The 25570-nt window shown below is 39.4% G+C and overlaps 2 protein-coding genes across 15 annotated transcripts in view; one reads left to right on the top strand and one right to left on the bottom strand.

Moving 5' to 3' along the window:
* Positions 1-32: 32 nt before the first annotated feature.
* Positions 33-22440, top strand: PDSS1 (decaprenyl diphosphate synthase subunit 1). Of its 4 annotated transcripts, XM_027889751.1 has the most exons (11): positions 33-62; positions 1582-1646; positions 2502-2625; positions 2991-3121; positions 9840-9981; positions 11083-11194; positions 11282-11391; positions 17650-17730; positions 17915-18028; positions 21280-21360; positions 21581-21911. In XM_027889751.1, exons 2-11 carry the CDS (start codon positions 1582-1584, stop codon positions 21758-21760), a joined length of 1140 nt encoding a protein of 379 aa, XP_027745552.1. In that variant the 5' UTR covers positions 33-62; the 3' UTR covers positions 21761-21911. The 4 variants fall into 4 exon arrangements, 3 of the variants coding, with proteins under 3 accessions (XP_027745552.1, XP_027745553.1, XP_027745551.1); XM_027889752.1 differs by lacking the exons at positions 33-62; positions 21581-21911 and adding an exon at positions 21960-22214; XR_003571868.1 differs by lacking the exons at positions 33-62; positions 1582-1646; positions 21581-21911 and adding exons at positions 21960-22209; positions 22244-22440 and having other exon boundaries at positions 1989-2625.
* A 761-nt stretch (positions 22441-23201) lies between these two features.
* ABI1 (abl interactor 1) overlaps positions 23202-25570 on the bottom strand; it is a 77521-nt gene continuing 75152 nt past the window's right edge. For all 11 annotated transcript variants that reach the window (XM_027889748.1, XM_027889749.1, XM_027889741.1 and 8 more), the window contains one exon: positions 23202-24258. In XM_027889748.1, the coding sequence (XP_027745549.1) occupies positions 24083-24258 (176 nt within the window). In that variant the 3' untranslated portion in view covers positions 23202-24082. The remainder of the gene's footprint in view (positions 24259-25570) is intronic.

Raw genomic sequence — 25570 nt, 5'->3', positions numbered from 1 at the left:
GGGCGCCGCCGCTCGGCTCCGTGCCGCGCCCCGGCCCTCTCGCCCCGCCGGCCCCCAGCGCGGTGAGTGCGGCGGGCGCCGGGAGGTCACGGAATGAATGGGGCGGGGGGCCCGGGCGGGGCGCGGGGCCGGGCGGTCACCCCGCGGCCGCCGCTCCTTCGCCGTCCCGCAGCCTCCCGCCCGGGAAGGGCGAAGGGCCGGAGGCGATCCCTGGCCGGGGGTTCTTGCTGGGGGCAGGAGCGCGCTCGGTGCAAGGTTAAACAGTGGGTTAAGGGTTATCGCGGCAGCACTGGTGAGTGTGGTGAACCTCGCAGAGCCTTCTCTAGACGGGAGCAGGGAAAGCAGTTCTCATTAATGTGAGATTTTGAACGCGTTTGTGTGTGAGTCGGAGTGGGAGGAGTTCTTTCACTGCGTTCGTTTACAGCTTCCTAACAAGGCCAGGCGGCTGTTCTGACCCGCGGGAAAGGGCTCTGTCTGATGTGTGCAGCATCTTCCCATGAGCCAGTCTTACAGTGTTAAGCAGCAGTGCAATGGAGGGAGTCTGTGTGTGCCCTCATCGAAGGAAGATTACAAAGAGATCAGCTATTTTTTAATAGCGGAACACGGTCATATGTACGAGAGAGCAACTTACAAAGGTCTCAGCCGTAGAGCTGGACACTGAAGTCACAGCAGTGAGTTGCAGAGAGATAAGTTAGGGTTCCTGTCCTTCCCTTGTGTCCTTGCATGGCCTTTTTTCATACGCAAGAAGCATGAAAGGGTGTCCTTGAGCCATTTATAGTGCTTTTGTTTCGCTCCCTGCGTCCAAGGAGAGACTTAAATCTGCATACAAGGGGACAGTGAGGCATGAGAAGCAGGTTCTCTAGTTCTAGATCTTCTTGAGCACTCCTTTGCAGGCTTTTCCGGAGGCAGTTTGGTGAACACGTGGATTGCAGTGATTTCAGGCTGGCTCAGGCCAGCAGGGCCCCTGAGTCAGTGCCTGGGACTGTGCCTTCCCTCAGGCTCCTGGGCTATGTCGGCAGGCAGAGATCATTGGAGATATTGCTAAGTGTGGAAGTTAGTTTCTGGACATCTAGCAGGGAGATAGGCAGGTGTGAATTATCATAAGCAACAAGCTGAATTGAAATTGCTTCAGGGAAAAACAAGGACAAGTACTTTTTCTGTTAGTACACTGGTTTACTTAAATAGCTCTTGCCCTTTTCTCTGTTCCTTGACTGGTGCAGTCCAGATTTATCTACAGGACAGGGAACGTTTGAAAATTACACCTTGCACATGTGCAAAAGCAAGCTTTCGTTAGAGCTGTTTTGGTAATTTAACTGATAAGGCTCATGGACTGGTCCTACAGGGGGAGAAAGTCCAACACTTCTGAGCGGAAGAGTCAGTTTAATGTGCCTATTGGCACATTCTCTCGCTATCACTCATGTCTCACATGATATGGAAGGAGATTATGAGACTCCCTTTGGTGCTGTGTTGTTAAAATGGAGAAACAGAGTGGTGCTGATAACCAGATACATGTTTTTTGTAGTGAATGTTTTCTGTCAGTTTAAAGCTCTAATAAATTAACCCTGGTTTTATTTTGTACAGATGTGTCACATTACCCAAAGAAGTTCAGCTTTGTCGTTTCCAAAAATATGTAATGTATTTTGGCGGTAAGTTGGAGAGTCATATTGTTGTGTAACAGGTAAAGACACAGTTGTTGGGTGAACTGAGTAGTTACACCTGTGAGCTATAAACTTTGCTCACTCTAATAGTTGGATAATTCTGTGTAGACTGCTGCTGTGGTGCTGAATGTGAATCCACATCCTCTATCCTTGAGAGTATCAGGCAAAGCAGGAATGCTGCAAGAAAATACATATAGTTCACTTTGGAAAAGGAAATATAGTAAGAAACATAAACTCCATACTCCAGGAAACAAAAAAAGTAAATCAGACCTATGTTTGATGCATACAGGTGGAGCTTCCCCCCTTTCCTGATGAACTTTCATAGCATCATCATGCTACCTGGAAGTATTGATTTAATGTAGAATGTAGCTGGGTGTGCAAATGAGAAAATTTCAAATCCAATTCAGGAATATTTTTCCAGGAGTTTACAAGAAGGGGAAGAAATTAAGAGAATACTTGTATTATGGGAAGATGAAGGCTTTATCTCCAAACATAGGCTATACTATCTATAGTGTAATCAAAAGGAGTACATTGAGAGCAATGTGGTTTTGTGGGTCTCAGAAGACTTCTGTCATCTGTTAAGGATGGGAGGGGGGGTGTTTGTTGTTGTTTACCAAATGCGATTTCCAGCTCCTAAAGGTTTATGATCACCAATATATAGCTGTGCTGTCCTTACACCTTACTAAGTGTCTGAAAAGAGTGTTTTGATGCCTTCATATATTTTAGCCATTTGCTTACATCTTGTGTTAGGAAAGAGGAGTAGGAAATGCTTTCAAATGTCTCTGTTTGGGGGATCAGGGAAAGTTTGCTTTTAACAACTGTCTTAAAAAACACTGTCACCAGGTTTCATCATACAAGTACATCCCACTTGTGCAGCTGCAGTAAGACAGTTAGTGATGAAAAATACCAAGACCCTTTTCAACTTGGTAGAAAAGACTTGAAGAATCTCTATGAAGATATTAAAAAGGTAAGGGACTTTGGTGACTATTCTGGGATGTTACAATGATTGTTTTTAATAGCAGCCATCAACTTGGAGGACATTTATTGAAAGAATATTATTTATGTTTACGGACAACTGTCTGAAGCTTAAACTGAAGGCAAAAGGATCATTTCTCATATTTTATAGAACCAGAATGGAATTTTTTTTCTCCTGATTTGCAGTGATGAAATATATTTATGTTTCAGATTGCTCATAGTAATTTTAAAAACAACTTCAACTTACACTGGGTGGGATGAATGCAGGCAATAACCTTACAAACGCGTATTGTTTTACTTACACTAAAGAGATGGACTTTGGACTTCTATGCTGAAACGTTCTTGTCCTTTATGTAGGAATTACTTGTCTCTGCATCAGAACTTAAGGAAATGTGTGATTATTACTTTGATGGGAAAGGAAAGGCCTTTCGACCGATGATTGTGGTGCTAATGGCTCGGGCTTGCAACATTCACCATAATAATTCCAAGTGAGTTGGTCACTTTTAGATACATAAATCATACTCAAAAGTTATAATTCATGTGTTTCCAAAAAATACGTCTAGTACCTTTATGAAAATAAAACGGTCCGCAGTAAAACCTGAATTGAAGTTCCACCTTGAAACTATATTTTGTAGTTACCAGAGCAAAAGGCACTGCCGGGTTTATTACATGTTTCCTTGTATAAAATTGCAGACTGGGCTTGTAACTGGTAATGGATAAATAATGTTGCCAAATTTAGTCAATTCTAGCTTCTTGCATAAATGCTTTATTAGAAACTATATGAACTTCATTAAAAGTATTTTCATTTGTAACCACTCATGTTCCCATTAAGCTCTTTTCACAGGTAAGAACTTTGCTGTGAGAACAGACTCTCATAGGTTTTTTCAGTAATTATGCAGAAAAGTCATTAAGCAATTGGAAGGATTATATTCAAAGCTGTGAGACATTCGAAACAGGAGGGGTTTTTTACCTTCTAGATGTAAGTTTCTACACTGTAATGTAAGATTCTAAGCTTAGAGCTGGTGTAATCCTTATGAGCTTGTCTTTTGAAAGCAGTTTTAACTGAGCGGAATGTCACGCTCACCTATACTCTCTATCACTCCTTGGCTCATTGCAAATGCTTCTCTCCACATCAGTGCTGTGTTTGCATTTTGAGGAAAAACGTTGGCTGGAGTGTTCTCTGCCTTCTAGCTACGCTTCCAGTCTTGCCTTGTATAGAATTTCAAATAGCAAATCTTTGGTCTCTTTCCAGAAGAGTTTCTAGACTAATTTGTCAGTGTTAAAGGGAATTTCTCTGAGCTCTTGTATCAACTTTTCTGTAGCAGTAATTTAATGCCTTGTTGGACTTGATTACCACCTCAGAGCATGGCATATATTTTGCTGTTTTATGGTACCTCTCCCTGAATACCCCCCTCCTATGTGAATGTAGTTTTGAAGGAGAAAGCAAAACCTAGTTGGTAGTGTCCTGTACTGTGTGTGCCAATTCTCCTTGTTTTACAAAAACACTGTCCAGGATTAGTGAACTTTGCTCCAGCTTGATTCTGTTCTCCATTCAGAACTGCTCTATGTCATGGTTCTAGAGATAGCAAAAGGAATAATACTGGTTGTGAAACATCCTCAGGGATGTCGTTTGTCACAGCACTGATTAGCTTAATATTTTCATGAGTGATCTTGACCTGAAAAACAGGAACATGATGACGGCACTTTCTGATGACAAAACCATTCTTGATGATCAGCCATCCATGGTGGAATGTAAGGAAGCACAATAAACCAAAAATTTCTGCTTGAGCTTGCAAGCGTCCTGTTAGGGCATGTGTGTCCTGTTAGGGCATAACCGCAGTGTGGTTTGCAGCCACATTCTCTATGAAAAACCTGGAAGTTATCCTAGCACGTGCCAACCCTAGTATACCCAGTTCAGCTATGGAAACGTATAAGACACTTTCTGAAATCATCAGATTCAGTGTTGGATCCCGGTGTTCAAAAGAAGTCCAGCTAGCTTCAGGCATGGACTGCAGAGATAATTAGGGAGAATGAAGACTTGTGGTCTGCAATTTATCAGGAACAGGGTGAAAGAACTATTAAGACAAAGACTTACGTTGCTAAGAGGATGGAAATTTAGGAGACTTTTAACAGCTGGGGCAGTCAGGTTTTGGAGCATCTTTCTAGTCAGAATAACAGTAAAAAATAATTTTATCTCATTCGAGTGTGTAGCATGAGGAGCTTATGAATGAAATTATGCTTGCAATACTGAGAAGGCTGGAACTGATGTCATATAGTGTGGGAGTTGAAAAGTGAATCAAAGAATGGTAGAAAGACTGAATTTGCCTTTGTGCTTCAACGTGTATTTGCTGTTTTCTTACTTACGTATATGCTCAAAGACATAGTCTTGTCCATGTCTCAAAACCATCAAGACCAGTTTTGAGACCTGCCTTATGCCAGTGAGAAAGTGTGATGTCTGACTTCAAGTGACACATATGCCTGGGGCAAGTGTTTGCTTTGCAGTAGCCAACCCTCAGCATAAGTCCTCTGATTTATACATGCCTGTGTCATTTGGCAGCTTTTGTACATCTGTTGCAGTTTGGTGTTTTAAAAGCCTCCTCAATTATCTGAATGTTCCTTGTATAAGCCAGACTGAGTCACTGTCTCTGATATGTTGCTTTCAAAATGAAAGCCTGAGTGGGGAGAACAAATGTTTCAGCAAAGAAATATAATGGAATCTCAGGGTTTTTACCTTCCTCTTCTTTGCCTCTTGCCAATTTCTCTAAGCCTGTGATTGTATTTAAATATCACATATGTTGGTACAAGTCTTCACTGTAATGCTCTTTGGTTCATGCATGATGACCGATGTTTTTTGCGGGTTGGCTGGGCCCTGTCAAAAGAACGCATGTTCATACTGTGGGTACCCACTTCCTGTGACTAATGAAGTTTTATGGGCGTTTTCTTCTCCTTTGCTTTCAAGCTTCTCGAAGCAGGCTGTGTTACACCTGCTGTGCATATGCATATGCTTCCAGTTCACGCTGATCCTGGTTTCGTTATTATTGTTTCTTAAAGCAGCATTGTTTCCAGGTGACAACTTGTTCTTCCAACTTACTAATGTTTGTGAGGAAAATTTTATATGTAGAGAAGGAAACACTGTATTTGTAAGTCTGCTGTCCTCTCTGTAGACCCAAAGGGAAAAATACTTGCCTTTCATTCTGCTTCTCGCAACACTATTTAAGATGTTTTTCCTCTTTCAACTTGTCGTTTCCCTTAAAGCATTTTGTCATTCTTTTCCTCAGTTAATATTGATTCTTCTCCCAGACTTGTTTTATTTTGTTGAAGCTTTGGTTCCCACAGATGTAGTCAAAGATACTGACTGCAGTATCTGTAGACCTGCAGAGTGAACCAATATCCTGTGCTGTTCATCCCTAGCATTTTTCTTTTTTATCTTGCCTCTGGGGTTTGTGTTACTGTTGTTGAGTTTCTGCTTCATCTTGATGCCATTTTTAACTGTCATATAACTTGCTGGACCCAGCATGCTTTTGCCTGCTCTTTCATTTGTTGGGGTTATTTTTTTCTTCTTTTGTGCAGTAGTTGTATAAAAGGAATACTTTGTTTTGTCTGTTACAATAAAAGGACTCAACTGACTAAGGTTATAGGTCCTGATCTCAGGAAGCAGTGCAGAGAGACCTCTTTGTCTTCACAGAGTCCCACCAGAGTAACTGAGACTTCTCAAGAGAATGGAGTGGAATGCCCAGATAGCTCTGCTTACAGGTTAGGTGACAGGATCATTTCTGTCCAGATTTGAGGAAGACGAAGTATTTAGAATATGCTCAGCAGGTTAACTGTTTTCTAGCGTGAGGCCACTTTATTGTAGTCATAATAAGGAAAATGACAGTTGTAATAAAGAATTACCTGAACTGTTATCAAAAATATAAGTGGCTGAAGCATTCATATTGTTCTTTGTTGGTATGTCGTTTCTTTTCTCTTGAAGTCTTAAGTGCCAAAAGTCCAAGTCCCTTGGGCAGTGGCTTTTTGCTTATTAATAGCAACTTAGCTATGTGTGAGAGTGAGAATTGTTGTAAATAGTTTAAGCTGAGGTCATCCAAACCCTCAATTTCACACATCTGGTGGCATTTCTTCACATACCTGTGTGCAGAATTTCACAGAATTGCCACTTAGCTTGACAGGAGCTAATGTTTCTGTTTAGAGTGTATTCTCCAAAGGTGTTTGCAAATAAGAGTTTTTGTTTCTATTTCTGCAAGCAAACTTGAGAGAGACCAAAAAGAAAGGACCAAAGAAGTACAGAGACATCTCAATAGAGAAAATAGTGAGCACAGATTTAGGGGGGAAAAGGGAAGTAAATTCATCAGAATAGTGTGAGAAACATTTATCTATGATGACCATGCTAAACCCAATAGAATAATATTTCCTAAAAGTATGAGGACCTGCCAGCAACCTTAGTCCTCTTTCACTCCCCCAAACTATGGTTGTTAGAAGCCTGTACTCTGCTGTTTTTCAGCTGCTATGCAATTTGCTCCCATGTTAACACATACATTATTTGTGTTTTCCCTAGTTTGTAGTGCCCCTCCGTGTCACAGACTGTGTTTCTGAGATGGTTGTTTCAGCCACAGGGGCTTAGCAGCAGAAATGCATTTGTTGTGTTTATGGAAAAAAAAATGAAATGTGATTATAAAACAGAAATTTTGCAAGTTCTTTTGCGAATTCTCTTGCAATTTCCTGTCTTTAAACTGGCAATATTTACTTATTGGCAAACACATTGCAAAGCTCTTTGTTTTACAGAGTGTAAATACTGGTTTGCATCATTTTGAGTTCCCCCCTCACTATTTGTGGGGTTTTTGTCTTTTTTTTTTTTGAAGAGGGATATTTGTAGAGAGAGATCTTTGTTTTAACCTGTAAGGTCAGCCTTGGTCTTGTTCAGTGTACATAAAACAAGTCCTGTAATGAAAAACACCTCAAGGTACTGTAAGTCTTTAGTCTTATCACAGAATCAAGCAGGGGGGTCCTCCTGAAAAACAGAACATGCTCAAGGACTTAAAATTTAGTATTTTGCATGTGTAAAAAGATAAACTTAGAGTTGCACAAAAAAACTGTGTGAATACATATCATCTTGGGGTATCTTTACTTTGAGAATGACCTAAAAATGGCATCTTTCCACTTACTGGATAAGTGTGGGCACAGTTACTTATTGACTTGAGTTTCTGCCACACTTTGCTTTTGTCTTGCAGGCAAAGCTGAATGAAAAATGGCAGGGAATAAGAAGGGATCCTGTTTCTTTTGTGTTTTCCCCTAAAATAGGCATTCTCTGATTCAGAATTACTCTCACAAGATGCTTGTAGGAAACTATTGCAGATTTTTTTTTCCAGCGACGGAAAGAATCTTGCTCAAGACTTTGTGGAAATAGTAGTTTAAAAAAACCTTTCAGATTAAATTATCACATTTGATATAACATTCTGGAAACCAGACACATGAGCCATGAGCATTCCTATGCCATTTTTAGTCATTGTCAGAGATGACGTGCACTAAAATGCAGAACTTTTCAAAACCTGCTTTTCAAATATCTGGTTTTGTACTGTCTTCATACTACTGAAAGATTTTGGTGTGTCAGTTGAGTGTTGCCATTTACTGCTGCTTCCCAGCAGGAAGTCCAGTCTGCTGACATTATTAATGAAAAAGGGAATCCCCAAAAGGAGACCAGTGCATGAAAGAGGCTGGAGACCTTTACAGTTTTTTGAAGGTAAGTTTTCTCCTACTTAGTAAGAACAGTTTATTTTGGAAAACTATTTACACTGACCTAGCATTTGACTAAATTATTACTCCACAGTAAAACTTGCCTTCAAACCACCATGAAGGTTTCCAGCTCTTATTTTCTGTTGTGTAAAAGCCACATTTTCAGAGCCTGTGAGCTATGCATTCATCCTGCTATTGTTCAGGATATGAAACTCCCACTGACAGCAATGCAGAATTCTGTGTAGAGGTAGGTGTCAGAATGCAGTGTTATGTCAGCAGACTGCAAGATGTTCTTCCATTTTGTGATTAATCACTACATTTTAATAGACATAGGCAGTACAGGAAGATTTTAAATTTCCTACAGCTGAGCTGGAATTATTGTCTTTTGTTTCAGTTCTTTTTTTGTTCTGCTGGAAAATAGTGTGATTTTCTGTGTTGTCTGTATACAAGAAGTAGGGTATCTATATATCAGAAGTAATTTTTGTTTTTTTAAAATTGGATTTTGTTGGTGTTTTGTGTCCGTGTGGGCTTGTTACAGCTATGACCTGGCTGGGATAGCCATTTCTGGGATCCTGCATGTAACCCATGATGAAAAGGGGTAGAAAAAAAGATGGATACAGAATAAGGCAGTGCTGGTTTGAATACTAGGGTAGATGGTCCTTTGTGAGAGCTAGGTATGCTCATTTTGCTAGTTTTATTCCCTAGATATTTGCTTCTATGTTTTTCCATTACCTTCTTTTCACCTAGTTTAAAAAATAAAGTAAGTGTGAACTCCTGAGAGTTGACTCATCAGTGTTAGTTCTTCCCAAAGGCTGAATTCCAGTAAGTGTTAGGTAGTTGGTGTTTCCAGTCCTGAAGTGATTGCAGTATAATTCCAGTTGAGTCCTCAGGCTTTTAAGAACCTCTGAGGTTTTAAGGTAGTCAGATAACATAAAGGATAAGATCCATGAGTTATGTCTTTCAAATGCAGAATACAGGTTTCTGTGCCTTCCGATCTCTCCAGCTTGCTGGTTAGTATAGTTATCCAGCTTTGGAGTTTGTGATGCTGGTTTGTAGATAGAGCAACACAGAGATAAGGAAAACTTAAAACTCATCTACAAAGGTACCTGTCATTCTTTTCTCTGCTGTTTTCCATCTTCTTGAAACCAAGAGTACTTGATGCCGTGCTATTTAATGCCGTCTGGATTTAGGGGGATTAGAGTCAATAAAGCAGGAGTTTTGCAGTAGTGTTAATACGGCAAGGTAGAAATAGGCCTTTAATAAGGATGGAAACATCCCACTGCACTTACTGTATTGTGATCCTAACTTCTCTTGTCTTCCCAATTCCAGGTTTGAAAATGGGGTTCATATCATAGAAAAGCTGCGACAGCTGTTTTCAGAAAAACGTTTATATTGTTTTAGTAGAGATTTCTTTTAGCGTATTGCAGCATATGTAACTGATTTAATTGTTTGACTGTTCTTGTTTTTTTGTTTTAGGGAAGTGCAAGCAAGCCAGCGCTCTGTGGCCATAATTGCTGAGATGATCCACACAGCCAGTCTAGTTCATGATGATGTTATTGATGATGCAAATTCTCGCAGAGGAAAAAGGACGCTTAATCAAATCTGGGGAGAGAGGAAGGTGAGTTTGCTAATAATGCAAGACTTGCCTTTTAATTTCAGCAAAGCACAAACACCTAGAGTTTTTTAAAGTTACTATCCTTAGGTCTTGGGATATGCTGGAGAAAGTATGAAGAGGTGTACACAGTTTGTGGGTGAGACAAATGTGTGTTCCATTTCTGAACTGTTGAAAACATTAGATAATGAGTGACTGTAGTGTGTAGTGTTCGGCCTGTTCAGCCTCGGGAAGAGATGACTGAGAGGGGACCTCATCAGTGTTTATAAGTATCAGAAGGGAAGGTATCCAGAGGATGGAGCCAGGCTCTGCTCAGTGTTGCCAAGCAATGGGACAAGAGGCAAAGGGCAGAAACATGCACAGGAAGTTCCACCTGAACATGAGGAAGAACTTCTTTACTGTGCAGTGACTGCACGCTGGAACAGGTTGCTCAGAGAGGTTGTGGAGTCTCCCTCACTGGAGAGATTCAGGAACTGTCTGGACACAATCCTCTGCTATGTGCTCTAGGATGACTCTGCTTGAGCAGGGAGGTTGGACCAAATGACTGTGTGGTCCCTTCCAGCCTGCCCCATTCTGTGATTCTTACTGATTTTACATTTCCTATACCTTTCTCTGCAGCGCTGTTGGAGAACCTTGAACTTGCATTTCATCCTGAACACTGTGTATTAGTCTGATCAGTAGTGAAAACAAAAACGTTTTCAGTCAGCAGGAAATTTTTTTTGAGAGTGGTGTATTTCTTCATAGCTCATTACAAGGAAGGTCTTTACCAGAAAATGCAAGGAAGGAAATACACTGCTGACGCACCAGAACTTGCGGCAATTCAGAGTTCACATGGTCTAAGTCACAACAGAATGGTCAAAGAGAGAGCTAATGTTCAAAAAAAAAATTCACAGGCAAACACATATTCAGGTATTGCATACAGGGAGGACAGAGCTTATACAGAAAAATATAAGATTTAAAAATTACTTTGATTTCAATATTTGGTGATCTTCTGTTTTTTCTGTTACAGTGACATATTTGTGCTTTATGTAGGAAAGTTATGTGATATGAGTAGATATGCCAAATAAAGAAAGTTGTATTTTTTTAATTTTTTTTTTTTATTCTTAGGCTGTTCTAGCTGGTGACTTCATCCTCTCAGCTGCTTCTGTAGCTTTAGCACGAATTGGAAATACTACTATCATCTCTGTTCTAACTCAGGTGATTGAAGATCTGGTGCGTGGTAAGGTCTTTTTCTATTTATTCTTCAGATTTGCTTGCCTAAGCAGTAAACCCACAAATAAAACCTCCCATCTGTGCATCTTTTTAGGTGAATTCCTCCAGTTGGGTTCCAAGGAAAACGAGAATGAGAGATTTGCTCACTACCTCGAGAAGACTTTTAAGAAGACCGCGAGTCTTATAGCAAACAGTTGTAAAGCAGTATGTACGTCTGTCTCTTCTCGAGTTAACACACCATACTGTGAGCTTCAGAGCTCAACTCCCAGTTGTTGCTGTTTTCTCTGGAAAAGCAAACCCTTTAAATGGTATTCAGCCAGAATGTGAATGGATTTGAGACTGTGAATTTTATCACAACTGAGCTGTGTAGCCTCCAGTATTGTTTTTCACTTTTTCTTTTCTGTTTTTTATTCATACACAGATTTACTGTTATCCTCAGTTGACTCAAAATAAGGATCACAGTGGCAGCCTTTAATTTATGAAATTCTCCAACCTTGAGGCAGTGGTTTTCATCTCAGTTGATCATCCTTGAGCCTATAATTTGATTTTAAGTCATCTTTGGCATCTATCCCTAACCCATTGGTATTGAGACCGTAAATGATAACAGTGAGATGAAACAATTAATTGTTTATACTGTACACCACATTGTAAAAGAACAGAAGCATGCACTCCTTGATTTGTCTGCGGGTTTTAATTATCAATTGCTATATCCAATTCTATCTATCACTCAGTTCTGTTACTTGATTACAATATGATCCAATTCAAGATTGTTCTTATTCAAAAATACATGTGTAGTTGTAGTGCAGAAAATGGAGAAGCTAGGCAATAATCTTATCCCAAGAGAGTTTTATTTTTTTCAATTAAAGGCAGTATATTGGTGTATTCTAGTGTATTCCATAGCAAGAGGGAGTTCTAAGAGAATTAGACTAAAAACATACACACATTTTTTTGTTCACTTTGACAGTCTCTCTAAAATACTATTTGCAGATAGAAGGAATCACCTTCCCACTGGGTGGGTTCTCCTTACAAACGTGCTAACTTGAGCTTTTTCCTTTTCCTGACTTGCCAGAGTTAAGGCTTTAAGCACTTCTCTCAAGATTGGGCTGTAATGCTTGGGGGGGGAAGGGGGTGGAATGTTTGGCTGCTTTTCTTCTAGTGGCTGGTCTGAGTTGTTCCATTGCTGAATTGCTGGAATTTTATATGCTGTAAGATTTGTGTTACAAAGGAAAACCGAGTGAGAGGACTGTCTTCATGGCAAAACCATACTTGCTGCACAGAGAAGCAATGAGTTGTGTATGTGTGTCTCCCTCAGTTTCTTTCTGCATGGATTAGGAGAGCTCCATCAATAGCAATGAAAAGGGAATTTTTTTTGTTTGAGATGTGGGGTTTTTTTGGTGTGTTTGGGTTTTGACACATTTCTGTTCAGATGGCTTTGGCTACTAAGGAAATGGATGGAATCAGAATGGAGTTCTGTTTTCTGTAGCAACAGTAATAAGCAAGATCATCAGTTCTAGCTTGAAATTCAGTTAGGGAATCAAGAGTGTTCATTTTTTTTTTTTTTTAGGGACAAAGCTAAAGGAGAGAGATTATTGGTTTTCAGAACATCAGTTACAACCAGGCCAGTGTGCCATTAAAAGCAGTTCAGTTCCTGTAATGATAGGAAAAAACTGATTTCTTGCTGTGCATAAATTAAATGGAAGTATTAACTGGAAAGATGTCAGACAAGTTCAGGTGGCATCTTAGCATTCTACATTCTAGAGATGGAAGAGTAGAGTGTTCCTAGAAAAATGTCTAAGTGAGATTATAGAGAGTCTGTCAGCACCAGCCTAGTCGCTGTATTAGATACCTTCTGCACTGCCAAAGCATTACTGCATTTAAATCAAAGTCCTTTAAGTTACCAAAATACTTTTTTTATATAGATGGAATGGTCTGTTCAAGAGGTTAGAGCTATCCCAGTCTCCAGTTTATTTCTACAATAGTTCTGCATTGGGGGAACGTTACAAAGTTTCAGTCAAAGTAATAAATTGCAAAAGGAAATGGTGGCAGATGGCCCAGACGGTCACTGCAGCCTTAGTTACTGAAAGGCATTTTTCAAAGGAACACAAGAGGTGACTTTGGTTCAAGAATTCAGAAACAATAAAGCTGAAGTGGAATTTCTGTTTAGTCATCAGGCAAACTGGAGATGGCAAAATATCTTGAGCAGGTTCTCTTTCTTTTTTTTTTACCCTGCTACAATGTGAATTCCTAAGCCTCATAAGGCCGTTTATATTTTGCACAGCATACTTTCAGAAGAGGGATTAAATCATGCTTGCTTTGAGGTAAGTGTAAAGTTGCACTTGAAATTCTTGCTTTCTGTATTAGGAGAAAGCATGCAGCCTCCTGGCGTGAGGCGAGGCTGTGTGTGGAAGGTCTGCCTTAGGGACCCAAGAAAACAAACAGTTTGCAGCTCTGGATCTGCCTGTGAGCTCCTGCTGTAACTAGTTCATCGTTTGGTGTGTGCACAGGGCTCCATCAGAAAACCTACAGCAGTGTGGAAGTGGTGTCTAGGAAAATGAGATCTCTGGTCCCCACCAGCAGAATTGGTCCCCCCAGCCCAGCTAAGCACAAAGACTGCAATAATGACCAATGACAGATGTAGGGTAATAGCATCAGTAGCATCAGATATTACGGACAGCTAGTAAATTTCCTTATTATTTAAAATACAGTCAGTTCTTTGGGGATATTTCTTCTTTATAATGTTTGCTATGAAAAAGATTAGCATAAACATCTCACAGATATTCAGGCAGATAACATTTCTGTAGAAGTACAATTCTTCATAAACAGGTACTTGGTTAGCATGTTAAAATGTTAGTTACTTGAGAAAAGGTCAAATGCGTGAAAATGCAGGTTTGGGACAAAATAGTTGTCCGCAGTGTGTGGGGCTTCTGCTGGGTATCATCTCCCTCTCCCAGGGAGGCCTTCACCACCCCCTTGGCAAGAGCAGTTAGCAAAAGGGATTTGAAGATCCTGGAGGAAGTGAGGATGCGCCTGCAGCAGGGAGGGACAGGCACACTGTGGGTGCATCACTGCCAGCGTGGCCGGCACATCCAGAGCAGGGATTGTTCTCTGTTCAGCATGTGTGAGACCACAAGGCTGGGCTCCCTCATCCAGGACAGACATGGACACTGGAGCGAGTTCAGCGAAGGGACTGGAGCAAATGATATTGCCAAGAGCTGGTTTTAGTCTGGAGTAGAGAAGACAAAGGGGGGAATCCAAAGGAGGGCACAGAGAGGATAGAGAGATGTGCAGTGAAAGAACAAGTTCATGGAAAAATTCAACTGGCTCTTAGGAAAAATTTCTCCATGAGGTTGGTCAAACACTGCAACAGGTCGCCCAGACAGAGTGTGGGATTTTTCATCCCTGGAAATGCTCAGAAGTCAACTAGACATAGCCCCTAGAAACCTGATCTAACTATGAAGTAAACTGCTTTGAGCAGATTACTGGACGAAATAACTTTCAGAGTTCCCTTCCAACCTAAACTATTCTGTGATTCTTCTGGAAAGAGCAGCGGATGAGCCATGAATGAGAAGGCAGGAACCTGACTGCTTCCAGAGATGGGCATGGAGGAGAAAGGCTGGAAAAGGGGAAGCTTTTAGAGCCTTTTCCTTTTCAGAAATCTAGGAGTGCAAGAACAAACATCTCTTGTACTGTGTATACAAGCATATCCTGGCCCAGCAGCAGGTTTTCCTCTTTGACCTGCAGGGCACTGGTAGAAATGTGCAAGTGCTTTCAACACCAACTGCCATGTTGTCACATATTAAAAATCAGAGCAGGATCTATCTGCCCAGAGCTGATTATGTACTTTATGGATGTGAAATTCAGTAAGAGGCAAGATTGATTTATAGTCTCTCACATAACATACTAGAAACAACTTTTTATTGCAAGAAGTGTGTTTGAAATAATACCGAGCACATTGACTTGCCTTATCGAATTTAGAGAACATTTCTAAAGAATTTGTTTCACTTGGTATTAGGATTTTTCATCATGATTTAGTGGAGGACAGGTCTGAATTCTTGCAATTTGTCATCAACAAGTCATTTCTATTAGGGGAGCTATAGGATGTTTTTAAGAGGTGAGCTTTGGAATTTAAACATGTCATTGTACTGACTTGGTTACCTTGATTTATATTTGCAAATGCATGCTATTATCCCAGTATGGCTTCAGTTAAACTTCATGTGGGATTGACAAGCTGCCTGGCTGCATCCTGGTGAGTGTCCAGGTGGTGGCAATAACCTACAAGAGCATTTTGAGAAATTGCATCCTGAAGGAACTCCCTGGTAGACACAACCCAGCCATGTTGCAGGTTTATGGTCATGGTCAGAGGGTGTCTCACTTTAGGATGACTGGCAGATTAGTCTCCTGGATTTTGTCCTTTTTTTTTTTTGGTCTTCTTTTTGTCTATGAACAAGAAATGTTCCTGAACCTGAACAGGAGCTATGAGAGTCTTCTCTTGCAAAGATGCAAGAGTTAATTGTGCATTGATGAATTTTTCTTGTGTTAAATTCTGTATCTAATGGTTGTTTTTTGCATGAACATACACTGGTGGAATTCTTTGTATAGGTGATGTTTGTGCCCCCTGAAAACTGTCCACTGACGGGAATAGCTCTGTTCTTCCTGACTTCTCAGATTAAATGAGTCAGCTCCTCTCCCTACATGGCACTTCCTCTCTGCCTCTGCCAACTAGTGCCCGTTCTGATCCTTTGCCATTAACCAGGATATTGTTCTACTGAAACCCATATTTTAATCCGGTGGTAGGTAAAGATTTTATTTAAACAGTCCCCCTGCCCTGCTGATATTATGTGATTTATATTACAGAAGCAACCAGAAGTTTGCTAGGCATGGTACAGCAGTATATGTTGGATCTCTAGGGCAAATACTGCTATTTAAGAGACAAGTACCAAAAGGAGGATAAAAGGGCAAAATCTTCTAGTTTGATACTCCCTAGCAACATCTATTTAAATATCTCATATTTGCAGTTCACTCTGTTTAACAGCCTTCAGGATTTTGTATGATTATTAGGCATAAGTAGTAGTATTTTCCTGCTATACCTTTCTTCTATTTTAAATAAAATTGGGAAGTGAGATGCTGTTAATGCCTCAGGCATCCAGATTCCTCTGGGTTTTAGTTATTATCCAGGGATGCAGGTTACGAGTGGGAGGTGTTCTGATGCTCAGTTATGAAGTGCACTGGTGCATGAAATAATCTCTAATCTTGTGCCATGACATTTATTAGAATATAATGTTGTTTCTTATTTCCCTCCTCATGTTCACCTTCAAAGCTACTACTGGACTTGCTTTTAATTTGGGGTTGTTTTTGGGGTTGTGTTTTTGTTGTTTGTTTTTTTTTTTTTTTTAATGATCTTACCTTACATAGTCCTAAAGAGGAATTTATATAAATATATTTGGGGTTTATATATATGTATTTTTATATTGTGTGGTTTTCCCAACATGTAATTTTAGTCTTAAGTTAAATAAAATGTATCTTCACTCCTTCCCTTAGTCACAGCAGATTTGGAATGCCTGCAGTAAACCAGGATGGATTTTTGCCCCCGTTCCTAATTGCTTTATTGAAGGATGAAATAAATCTGAGTATATAAATATAACCAACTTGATTTTGTCAAGTGTACACTCAGTGCTTAAATGCAAAAGCATAACTGCCCTTATTTTGAGGCAAGATATTAATTCTCAAACCTTATGTCCTGTATTTTAGTTTTGTGGAGTTTATTCAGCAAAATTTTTGTCTCTCAGATAGTGGATTCCTTTATCTGTACTCAATTAAACTGTTTTGTTTATGTCAGTTTAGTGATAATTTTGCCAGCTTGGTGTGCTGTCTTTTCTTTGCCACTAATTATCCCTCAATACCTTTGCCTGCAAGCTAATTAAGTCATCTTCCTGAGCAAGTCAGTTACAGTTAACATCACCTTAAAAATAATCTTCCTTATCTCAACTGCCCCTTGTGTACTGGGTTCAGCACTTCCAGCTCTATGACCTTTTATGAGACATGTAAGGTCCATTTATCTGATGTCTGACCTCCAATTACCCCCTAGCTGATTTATATATGTAATAAATTTAATTTCCCTGTCACCAGAATGTATATGACCACTAGCCTGTATGTGCAGTGCATCCACATCTCTCTTTATCCCTGCATTATAATTTTTTAATCTAATAAATATTCAGTAAAGCTAATCTCTTTCCAGACTTGAATATAGTTTTAATACCACACTGCTTTTCAGCCTTGTTTTCTAGTAAGCTTGGCTCATTGTGTGTCTCCATGAACAGAGATAAGCAAGAATGTGCCCCTGAGTCAGCTTTTTTTTTGCCTTTCCCAGATCCCTCTTGCCTGTGCTGGCTATGTCACACCTATGGACTAAAAGTGGATGCTAACTAAAGCTTTCTATTTACTTGGGTTTTTTTGTCTTTTCAGGTTTCAATTCTAGGCTGCCCTGATCCCAAAGTTCATGAGATTGCATACCAGTATGGAAAAAATGTTGGCATAGCTTTTCAGGTAGTGCTTTTGTTGAACTAAAAGGAATCTAATGTTTAAACTTCTCCAAACTGCCTTAGAAATCACAGTGGGCTGTCTTAATCCTTTCTGCAAATCTTTTCTTAAACAAGGATTATTCTGTATTTAGTTCTCATTTTTAAAAAAGGAAGTTTCTAAATAATCTGCCTATTTATTTTTTCCCCAGCTAATAGATGATGTGCTGGATTTTACATCGTGTGCCGACCGTCTGGGGAAGCCAACAGCAGCAGATCTCAAGCTTGGATTGGCCACAGGCCCTGTCTTGTTTGCTTGTCAACAGGTAAGTCAACAGGAATCTGCTTCCTCCAAAGAAAAAGTGTAAACTGCTCCTCACAGCACACACCCAGGTCCAGCTCAAACACATCAAGGCCACAGAATCTGCAATAAGCGGGGCCTGGGCCCGTGTGAAAAATCTGTGCATTCAGGATCAGATGGATTCTGTGTGCACACGCATTCTGACAGGCTGAGAATCACCTTTCTGCACAGCTCCTCTTACTATTAGGCCCTTGTAGGTACTCGCAGAGTATCTGCATGTTTTATTTAGATTATTCCTAAGTAGCTTTTTGCTTATGTTCTCTCCTGAGACATCTTGTTCTTCCCAGGCTTGACTGTGAATGTAGGCTTTTTTGCCAGGTTCTTGGCTTTGTATCCATCCTGGGGCCAAGAACTGAAATCCCTACCTAGCTTTTAGGTGGGTACCTCTATTTATTGGATTTGATATTTTCATCTCTTTGTCCTCAAGTATTATCCAGTTACAAATATGGGAAGCTTTCCCTTCTGAAGGCTGGATAAGAGAAAAAGGAGTGTCATAAATAAAACAACGTTAAAATGGGTCAAGATCTTTAGTGCCTTAAAAATTATTTGGAGGAGTTCAAGGAACATTAAAGTTGGTGCTAATCTGTAAACAGGGAGGAAACTGGTTTAATGTACCTTGCTCAAGTTTCTGGTTCACTGGAGGAAAGATCTGAGACTTAAAAAACTTCATAGCATCATACAAAACTTAGCACATTTAGTTCCAGCAGAGCTCTAGTCTATGATCTCTCAGTGGAATTGCTGAGAGCTTACATGGGAAAAGTTTTAAATCATTTAAAATGGAAAAAAACCCCTCAACAACTTTGACATTAATTTCCCCCTCTTTCTTAAAAGAGCCTGGGGTGGGGCAAGGTGGAACATATGCACGTGTTTGCTTCCTTATCCTTGGGGCATTTACAAAGATCCATAACTTGGAAAAGACAGGAAAGCACAGAGTATGGGCCAATTAACAGTGCAGATGAAATGCATGTTGAGAACAATCTTCTCCATGTTCTCCGTCCCTCCCCACATATCATCTGGGGGATTCACGAGCATATTCTTGAATCATTATTTCAGGACTGTTAGTCATCAGCAACTGGAGTCATCTAAAGAACAGGGACAGGCTCAAGCAGAGAAAGAGGATGCAATTGTGAAACAGTTTGGTTTTGTATGCGCTAAAGTTACAGAGAGAAACAAGATATATTGCATATATTCTTGATTTTGGCAGAGAATGGGTGACACTGATTGTCTTGTGTGTGTTGAGTATTCCAGTTTTTTAAATTAAAACTATTATTAATTTGTTTGGGTTTTCTGTCTCTGACTTTCAAATTCACCTGTCTTTTAATTAGCTTTATAAGATAAATTAGTTCATAATACATAATACAAGAAAAGAAAATCTGTCAGTTCTATTTTAAAATCTTGTTCTTTGTAGGTCAATTTTAAATGTTTTTACTCATTTATATCTTTAATAGATGAGAGGCAATATTTTTGCATTGAAAGATAACTTGACCATCCTACAAAGTTTTCCACATAAACTTCATTTTCTCTGCTGAAAATTTTTTGCTGTTTTCAAGAAACTAGAAGAACAGCACTACAGACTTAACAGATACATAAGCAAGGCATAAGTGCTATAAAATGTGGAGCTTTAACAGAGACTTATCTTCGCTGCTTCTGAAAGATGTTTCATCCATTTGTATCTGAGAATAAAAATTCCTGAGCCAGGACTTGAAGGTAGTCCAAAATGTAATTGTTAGTTATAGGCTGTCTTTTGTGTTCAAATTAATATTACTACTATCCTGCAAATCCCTTCATATAGCTGGTTATCCCTGAGTTGTCTTCTGAAAAACATTCTTTAGTTTTTTAACATGCTCTGGATCTTTAATGACAGCTGCCCTTTCTTCTCATCCTCTTCCCTCCCTCTGAAATACATCTTTGTGCATTAGAGTATTAAGGAGAGCCTTTATAGAAAATAAATGTTTAGCTTGATGTGATACCTATTTTGATGTGATACCTAGTTTTTCAGTGTTTAAGATTAGTTCACTCAGGTGAAAAAAAAACCACCCCATTTATGTCTTAAGGAAATACACAGTATATGCTAATTCTAAAGCCATTCCTAAACTAGTACAGCTGAAGAATGAGGGTTTATTTTTATTATAAGCATTCCTGTCCAATGCTTATACAATGTCTGCTAAATCTGCAGAGTGGCTAATAACAGCTTTGCCTTATAGGTTTGGGGATTTTCATATCCTTTAGTGCTTAAATATAAAAAGTGATTTTAGATACATGTATGAGTCACCAATAAACTTCTAAATGCATCTCCAAGAGAACTTTATATGAGCAATAGGGAAATGTAACTTAGGGATGCTACGTTTGTACCCAAACAAGGTTGTGGAGCTGCAGTTTCAGGATCAAAGGTGTGCTAGGAAAGTAGATCAATAACATCATCTTTCTTTGACTCTAATCCTTTCAAACAAGATGAACCAACACCTCTTTCCTTTAAAAAGAATTTTTTTGCAGAGTAGGTGCCTTGTGTGACCTTACTTTGTTAAGCACCAAGTTTTTCTGTTTCTAGGCTATCTGAAGAAAGAGCCTGCACATTTTAAATAAGTGATGTGACTTTCTCAGACAACTGACTTGAGTTACCTACTTGATTTGTAGGGAATTGAGCATGGACTGCTAACTACAAATGCTGCGTGACTGAAACCAAAATACCTTTTAGTTGCCATTTCTCTCTTACTAAAAAAAAAAAAAAATCAGTTTTGAGCATTCCACAGGGCAGAGCCTGTGTACATAAAATACCAGCACAAACGAAAGTACAACTGGATATAACAGCTAAACAAACCTCCTGTGTTTGCTGTTGTACATGGGGGGAAAGAGGTGCTTCTTTGAGCTGTGCCAACACTAACCATCATTTGTGACAGAAAAATACCTGAGGCAGGTTATGCTCCAGGGAGTACCCACATCAGAAATTACCACAGTAGATCATCTGCTCAACATGATGAAATGGCAGGGGCTACCTTTTGCTACCAACTGGCTACAGGCAGCAGAGCCAGACAAGTTTGTTTTAAATACTTGGGCTTTGCTGTACTACAGTCCTATGCAGACTGCAAGTATGAATCTAAAGCTATACCTGTAATAACAAGGGTGGCAGGGGAAGAGGTCTGTACTTTGGTGCATGGCAGGCAGCTACATGGAAAACAACTCAAAAGCAGTACAAAAACCTTCTCCCTTTGTGCTTAGTTTCCAGAAATGAATGCTATGATAATGAGGAGATTCAGTAAGCCAGGAGATGTTGAACGTGCTTGGAAATATGTGTTGCAGGTAAGATTGATACCAAATATTTCTGCTTTCCCTGCTGAAGTCAGTCTGAAATTCACTGTCTCTGAAGTAAAATAGCAGGGCTGCATTGTCAGATACCTGCTAAGTAGCAATGCATTGTACAATGCCAAGTTGGAACTCTTCAGCTGTCTTAGTGGCACAGTGTTTTAAAAGAAATGATAGGTACTGAAGAGCTTTTTTTCTTTTTTTTCCCCTCACATAGCATAAAATCCACATAATAAAAGTAAAAAGCTCATGCATGAACTCAGTTCCTTCAGCTGTATCCAACAACTGGTGTAAGTGGCACATCATTACCAATCAGTCTTGTAACTGCAGTGCACACTCCATATCAGTTTTAATTGACTCTGGTCTGAAAAGGCTGAGTAATGGTCTGCAAAAGTAATATCTGTTTTTTTCAGAAGAGCACATTTTTTTGCACATCCCTATTTAGGGCAGGAGGGGAGGCATTAAACCATTAGTTTCTAATACGTTATTAATACCAGTGCTGTTTTTTGTAAGTGTAATTAAATTTGGCACGGATGAGCTTTAGTATTTTGACATTTGATCATTTACCCGTTTCCTTTCACTGTCTTCCCCCTCAGAGTGATGGTGTGCAGCAGACAACCTACCTCGCCCAGCGCTACTGCCACGCGGCCACGCGAGAGATCCGCAAACTGCGGCCGTCCCCCGAGAGAGAAGCCCTCGTCCACCTGACAGAAATGGTTCTCATGCGAGACAAGTGAGACAACTCCTTCCACTCGTCCTGGCAGCTACTTACCAGACTGTGCCTACATTTATTTCAGAAGTTATTTGCTTCCAACACAGGCTACCAAAAATTATTTTTTTAAAAAAAGTTTTTGTTTTTGTTTTTTTTTTGTGACATTCTACCTTTTTTTTTTTTTTTTAAACAAAAGTTCAGAGTGTTTTACTGCAGGAAGCAATGCAATTCAGAGCAAATCAGACTGTGCTATACAATTGTTTTAAGGAGGGGGCTATTGATTGTGGGGGATGGGGAAGATGTTTACATGTTGATGCACAAAGGCCACAATGACAATAAATATAAATCAGTGTATGAGAACTGAAGTTGTTCCAAATTTCACTTGTTTACACTAATAAACAGAGCATGCATGTACAGGAGCTGGTAAACTCCTGTGAAGCGAGATGGTTTGAATGCTTCCCTGGCTGTTTAACAACAGGAGCAACTGGAACTGTACATACAATACTGGTTTAGTATAAAAGACTATCTGTAGATTTTAATTGGTTATATACATCAATGAATTCCAATTCATAATGAAATATAGGTATGCTATTGGTGGCTATCTGCTAGCAGTTAACAAGATGCAGAATTTGAGATTGCTGCAGTTCAGATAATGAAAGGCTCATTGTAACTCACACTAAAACTGATTCACCAGCCAGTCAAACCTGCAACTCCATCCCATTCCATCACTCATTTATAGAGTATATTCAGTACCCTTCTAGAAGCCTGCTTTGAAGTCCCAGACACATTCTTCTCACAGCAATTATCCAGTACTACCACATTCCTTTTCAGGTTACTTCAGCCACAGAATCAGTAGAACAGGGAGGCACACAATCTCTATCTCTGCCTGTGATGCCTTAACACAATGGCCAAGTTCCTGTCATGTGTGGTTCCCCCTGGGTGCTCTCTGGAGGACACCCTGCTGTCTCTTCTTAGCAGGGCACATCACCAAGCCACACAGAGTTTCCTCAGAGAACTGTAAGTTACAGATAGTGTCCAAGTTTTACTGCATCTAGATAACTAGATTAAATCAAGAATCCTTTCTATAATTAAATGTTGGAAGGAAAAGAACTTTTAAGAGTATGTGTAAGGGTGTAATTCAGGGTTTCAGATCTAATTTATTTTCCCTCTGTGTGATAAATTCATGTTACAAACATTTGCTTTTCACTACATTGCCTGGGATGACACAGCCATGATTTTGCTACCTTAGCATTCCAAACTTCTTTGCCAAACCAACCAACAAAGTAATGGACAAGACCTTTGGTTCACTTATATATTTATGAATGGAAAAAGTCATAATGTAAATTTACTCATTAAAAAAACTTGGGTACAAATTACACATACATAAGACCACCCATTTTCTGATTCACATGGACACCTTAGACCCAAACAACTCATTGTAATAGACTTTAGTGAGAATACTCCAGGTAAAGATTACAACAATTGGAAGCATCTTGGATTTTTAAAAAAGTATATTTCAATACATAAGTTTGTATGCATGCTTTAAACAAATATAGTTCAAGAATGAGCAAAGAGTCTAAACAAAAAGTAATATGACCAGCACTAACATTAAACTTCTCATCCAGATTTTAATATGTTAGTCTAACGTAGTGTTAGTTACCATGCTGTACTGAAAAATGTAATGGCACAATCTGATCATGGTTCATTAAATATTATACCCTACTTCCCCATAATATTTAGGCTGGTCATAAAATTAACAATGCATAAGTAAATAAGTATAACCAGTTATAGACATTGTTTGTTTTACAAATTGCCATCAGGTAAGACATACTGTCCCCAGAGACTCAGAGATGGACATTCAATCATACCATTAAAACAGTATGGCCTGAAGAAATGGGCACAATTTTTTGAAAGTATATTAAGATAATCCTGTTAGCTTTTAGTTACCCCTTGTAAATAATCATGGTATGACTGAATACAAGACCAAACTTTGAAAAGCAAAGGATTTTAATCGGCATAGTGCATGATTGATTCAACGTAATTCCCAGGAAACAAGCCAGTTACTCGATTGCAAACTCCTTCATACCAGCCGTCATCGTTCTTCTTTATCACATAAATGATTGCACCCTCCATAAACGACAGCTCATCGTCTTTGTCCTTTGTATAGTCATATATAGCAACAACTGTGGATTGGAAAGGGACACGTTTAGCATTTTATTAATAGCACCACTATTAAAAAAAAATTGTGCTTCAAAAAATATTAAAAGACCAGTTTGCTGTCCTGGGATTTTCCATAGTGAATTCACATGCTTTCCCTGTCAAACATTAAGTCCAGAAAATGAAATTTCACTTTCCTTGCAACATTAGCTACCAATAAGAAGTGGGTGGTGACTACCCTGAATGCTCAGTTAAGTTGCTGACAGAGGGGTACATCTGATTGCGACACAGTAAAGCAGTGCATATGGACACCTAAAAGCTCAACTATTAAATAACTGACTCCATAAGTGTGGCAGCCATTTCTGGTCAAATTACCTCAAAACATTTTTTTATTTTATTTTATTTTAAATTATTTCACTAGGGTCCCTGCAGCTATATGTATATATATATATATACACACACACAGTATTCAGTGTGTGATCTTCTACACATTGCTGTGTAAAGCTGCTCCAACAAATGGATGGTCTTTCCTACAGAGCTTCTGTGTGATAGGAAGTTCTGGCATCAATTTTCAAGAAGATGGAATGAGTGCAAGTAGAAATGTTACTGTAGGAGAAAGCAGAAGGGAATTTACAGCAACAGCTGCTATTTTTCAGTACGTGCTTGGTGAATACTTTACTCTTACCAACCTCCAACTCACTGTGTGCCACTAACAAAGCAGAGATCTCCCTAAGGAAAGTAAATGCTGCCACCAACAATACTGGAGTTAAAAACTACCACTATGAATATACAGAGTTCAGACATCACAGCCTTACCATTCAAAACAGTTAACACGGATTTATGCAATTGATCAGGTTTATGAATTCCAAAGACACTACTACTTTACACCTATATACATTCTCATAAATCTAATGTCTTAGGCAGGAAATCAGCATCTCTATTATTCATGGGAAGAGACATTTACTCTGTTAGTTCATAGTTTGCTGATGTCACTAATAAATTTCCTCAACACATTTTATAGTTGAAAGTTTAGTGATCCACTCTAGCTATCTAGTTCAATGCGATAAATACAGCTCAATTTCTGGCCTTCTTGCAACAGTTTCTAGATGACTGCCTAGCAATCCTGAGTTAGCTAAAGCCACAGTCCAGCTCAGAAAAGATGAAAGCCATACAATTTACATCTGCTTCTCATAAAGAAGCTTTTTGGTTTTCATCTGTTCTAGAATGCTCGACAGTATTTTATAACTTGTCCAAAAAAGGATTGTATCTTATAACATTAGGTGTAGCCACAAAAAAACTAAGGAAAGCATGGGTCGAGTTCTGACTTAGGAGGGACAA

Source organism: Empidonax traillii, unplaced genomic scaffold (genome assembly GCF_003031625.1).
Source record: "Empidonax traillii isolate 1590-97213 ecotype Southwest subspecies unplaced genomic scaffold, ASM303162v1 scaffold271:size677799, whole genome shotgun sequence".
Taxonomy (NCBI): Eukaryota; Metazoa; Chordata; class Aves; order Passeriformes; family Tyrannidae; genus Empidonax; species Empidonax traillii.
Note: the sequence above shows the minus strand (reverse complement) of the source record. Positions and strands in the feature narration are given on the sequence as shown.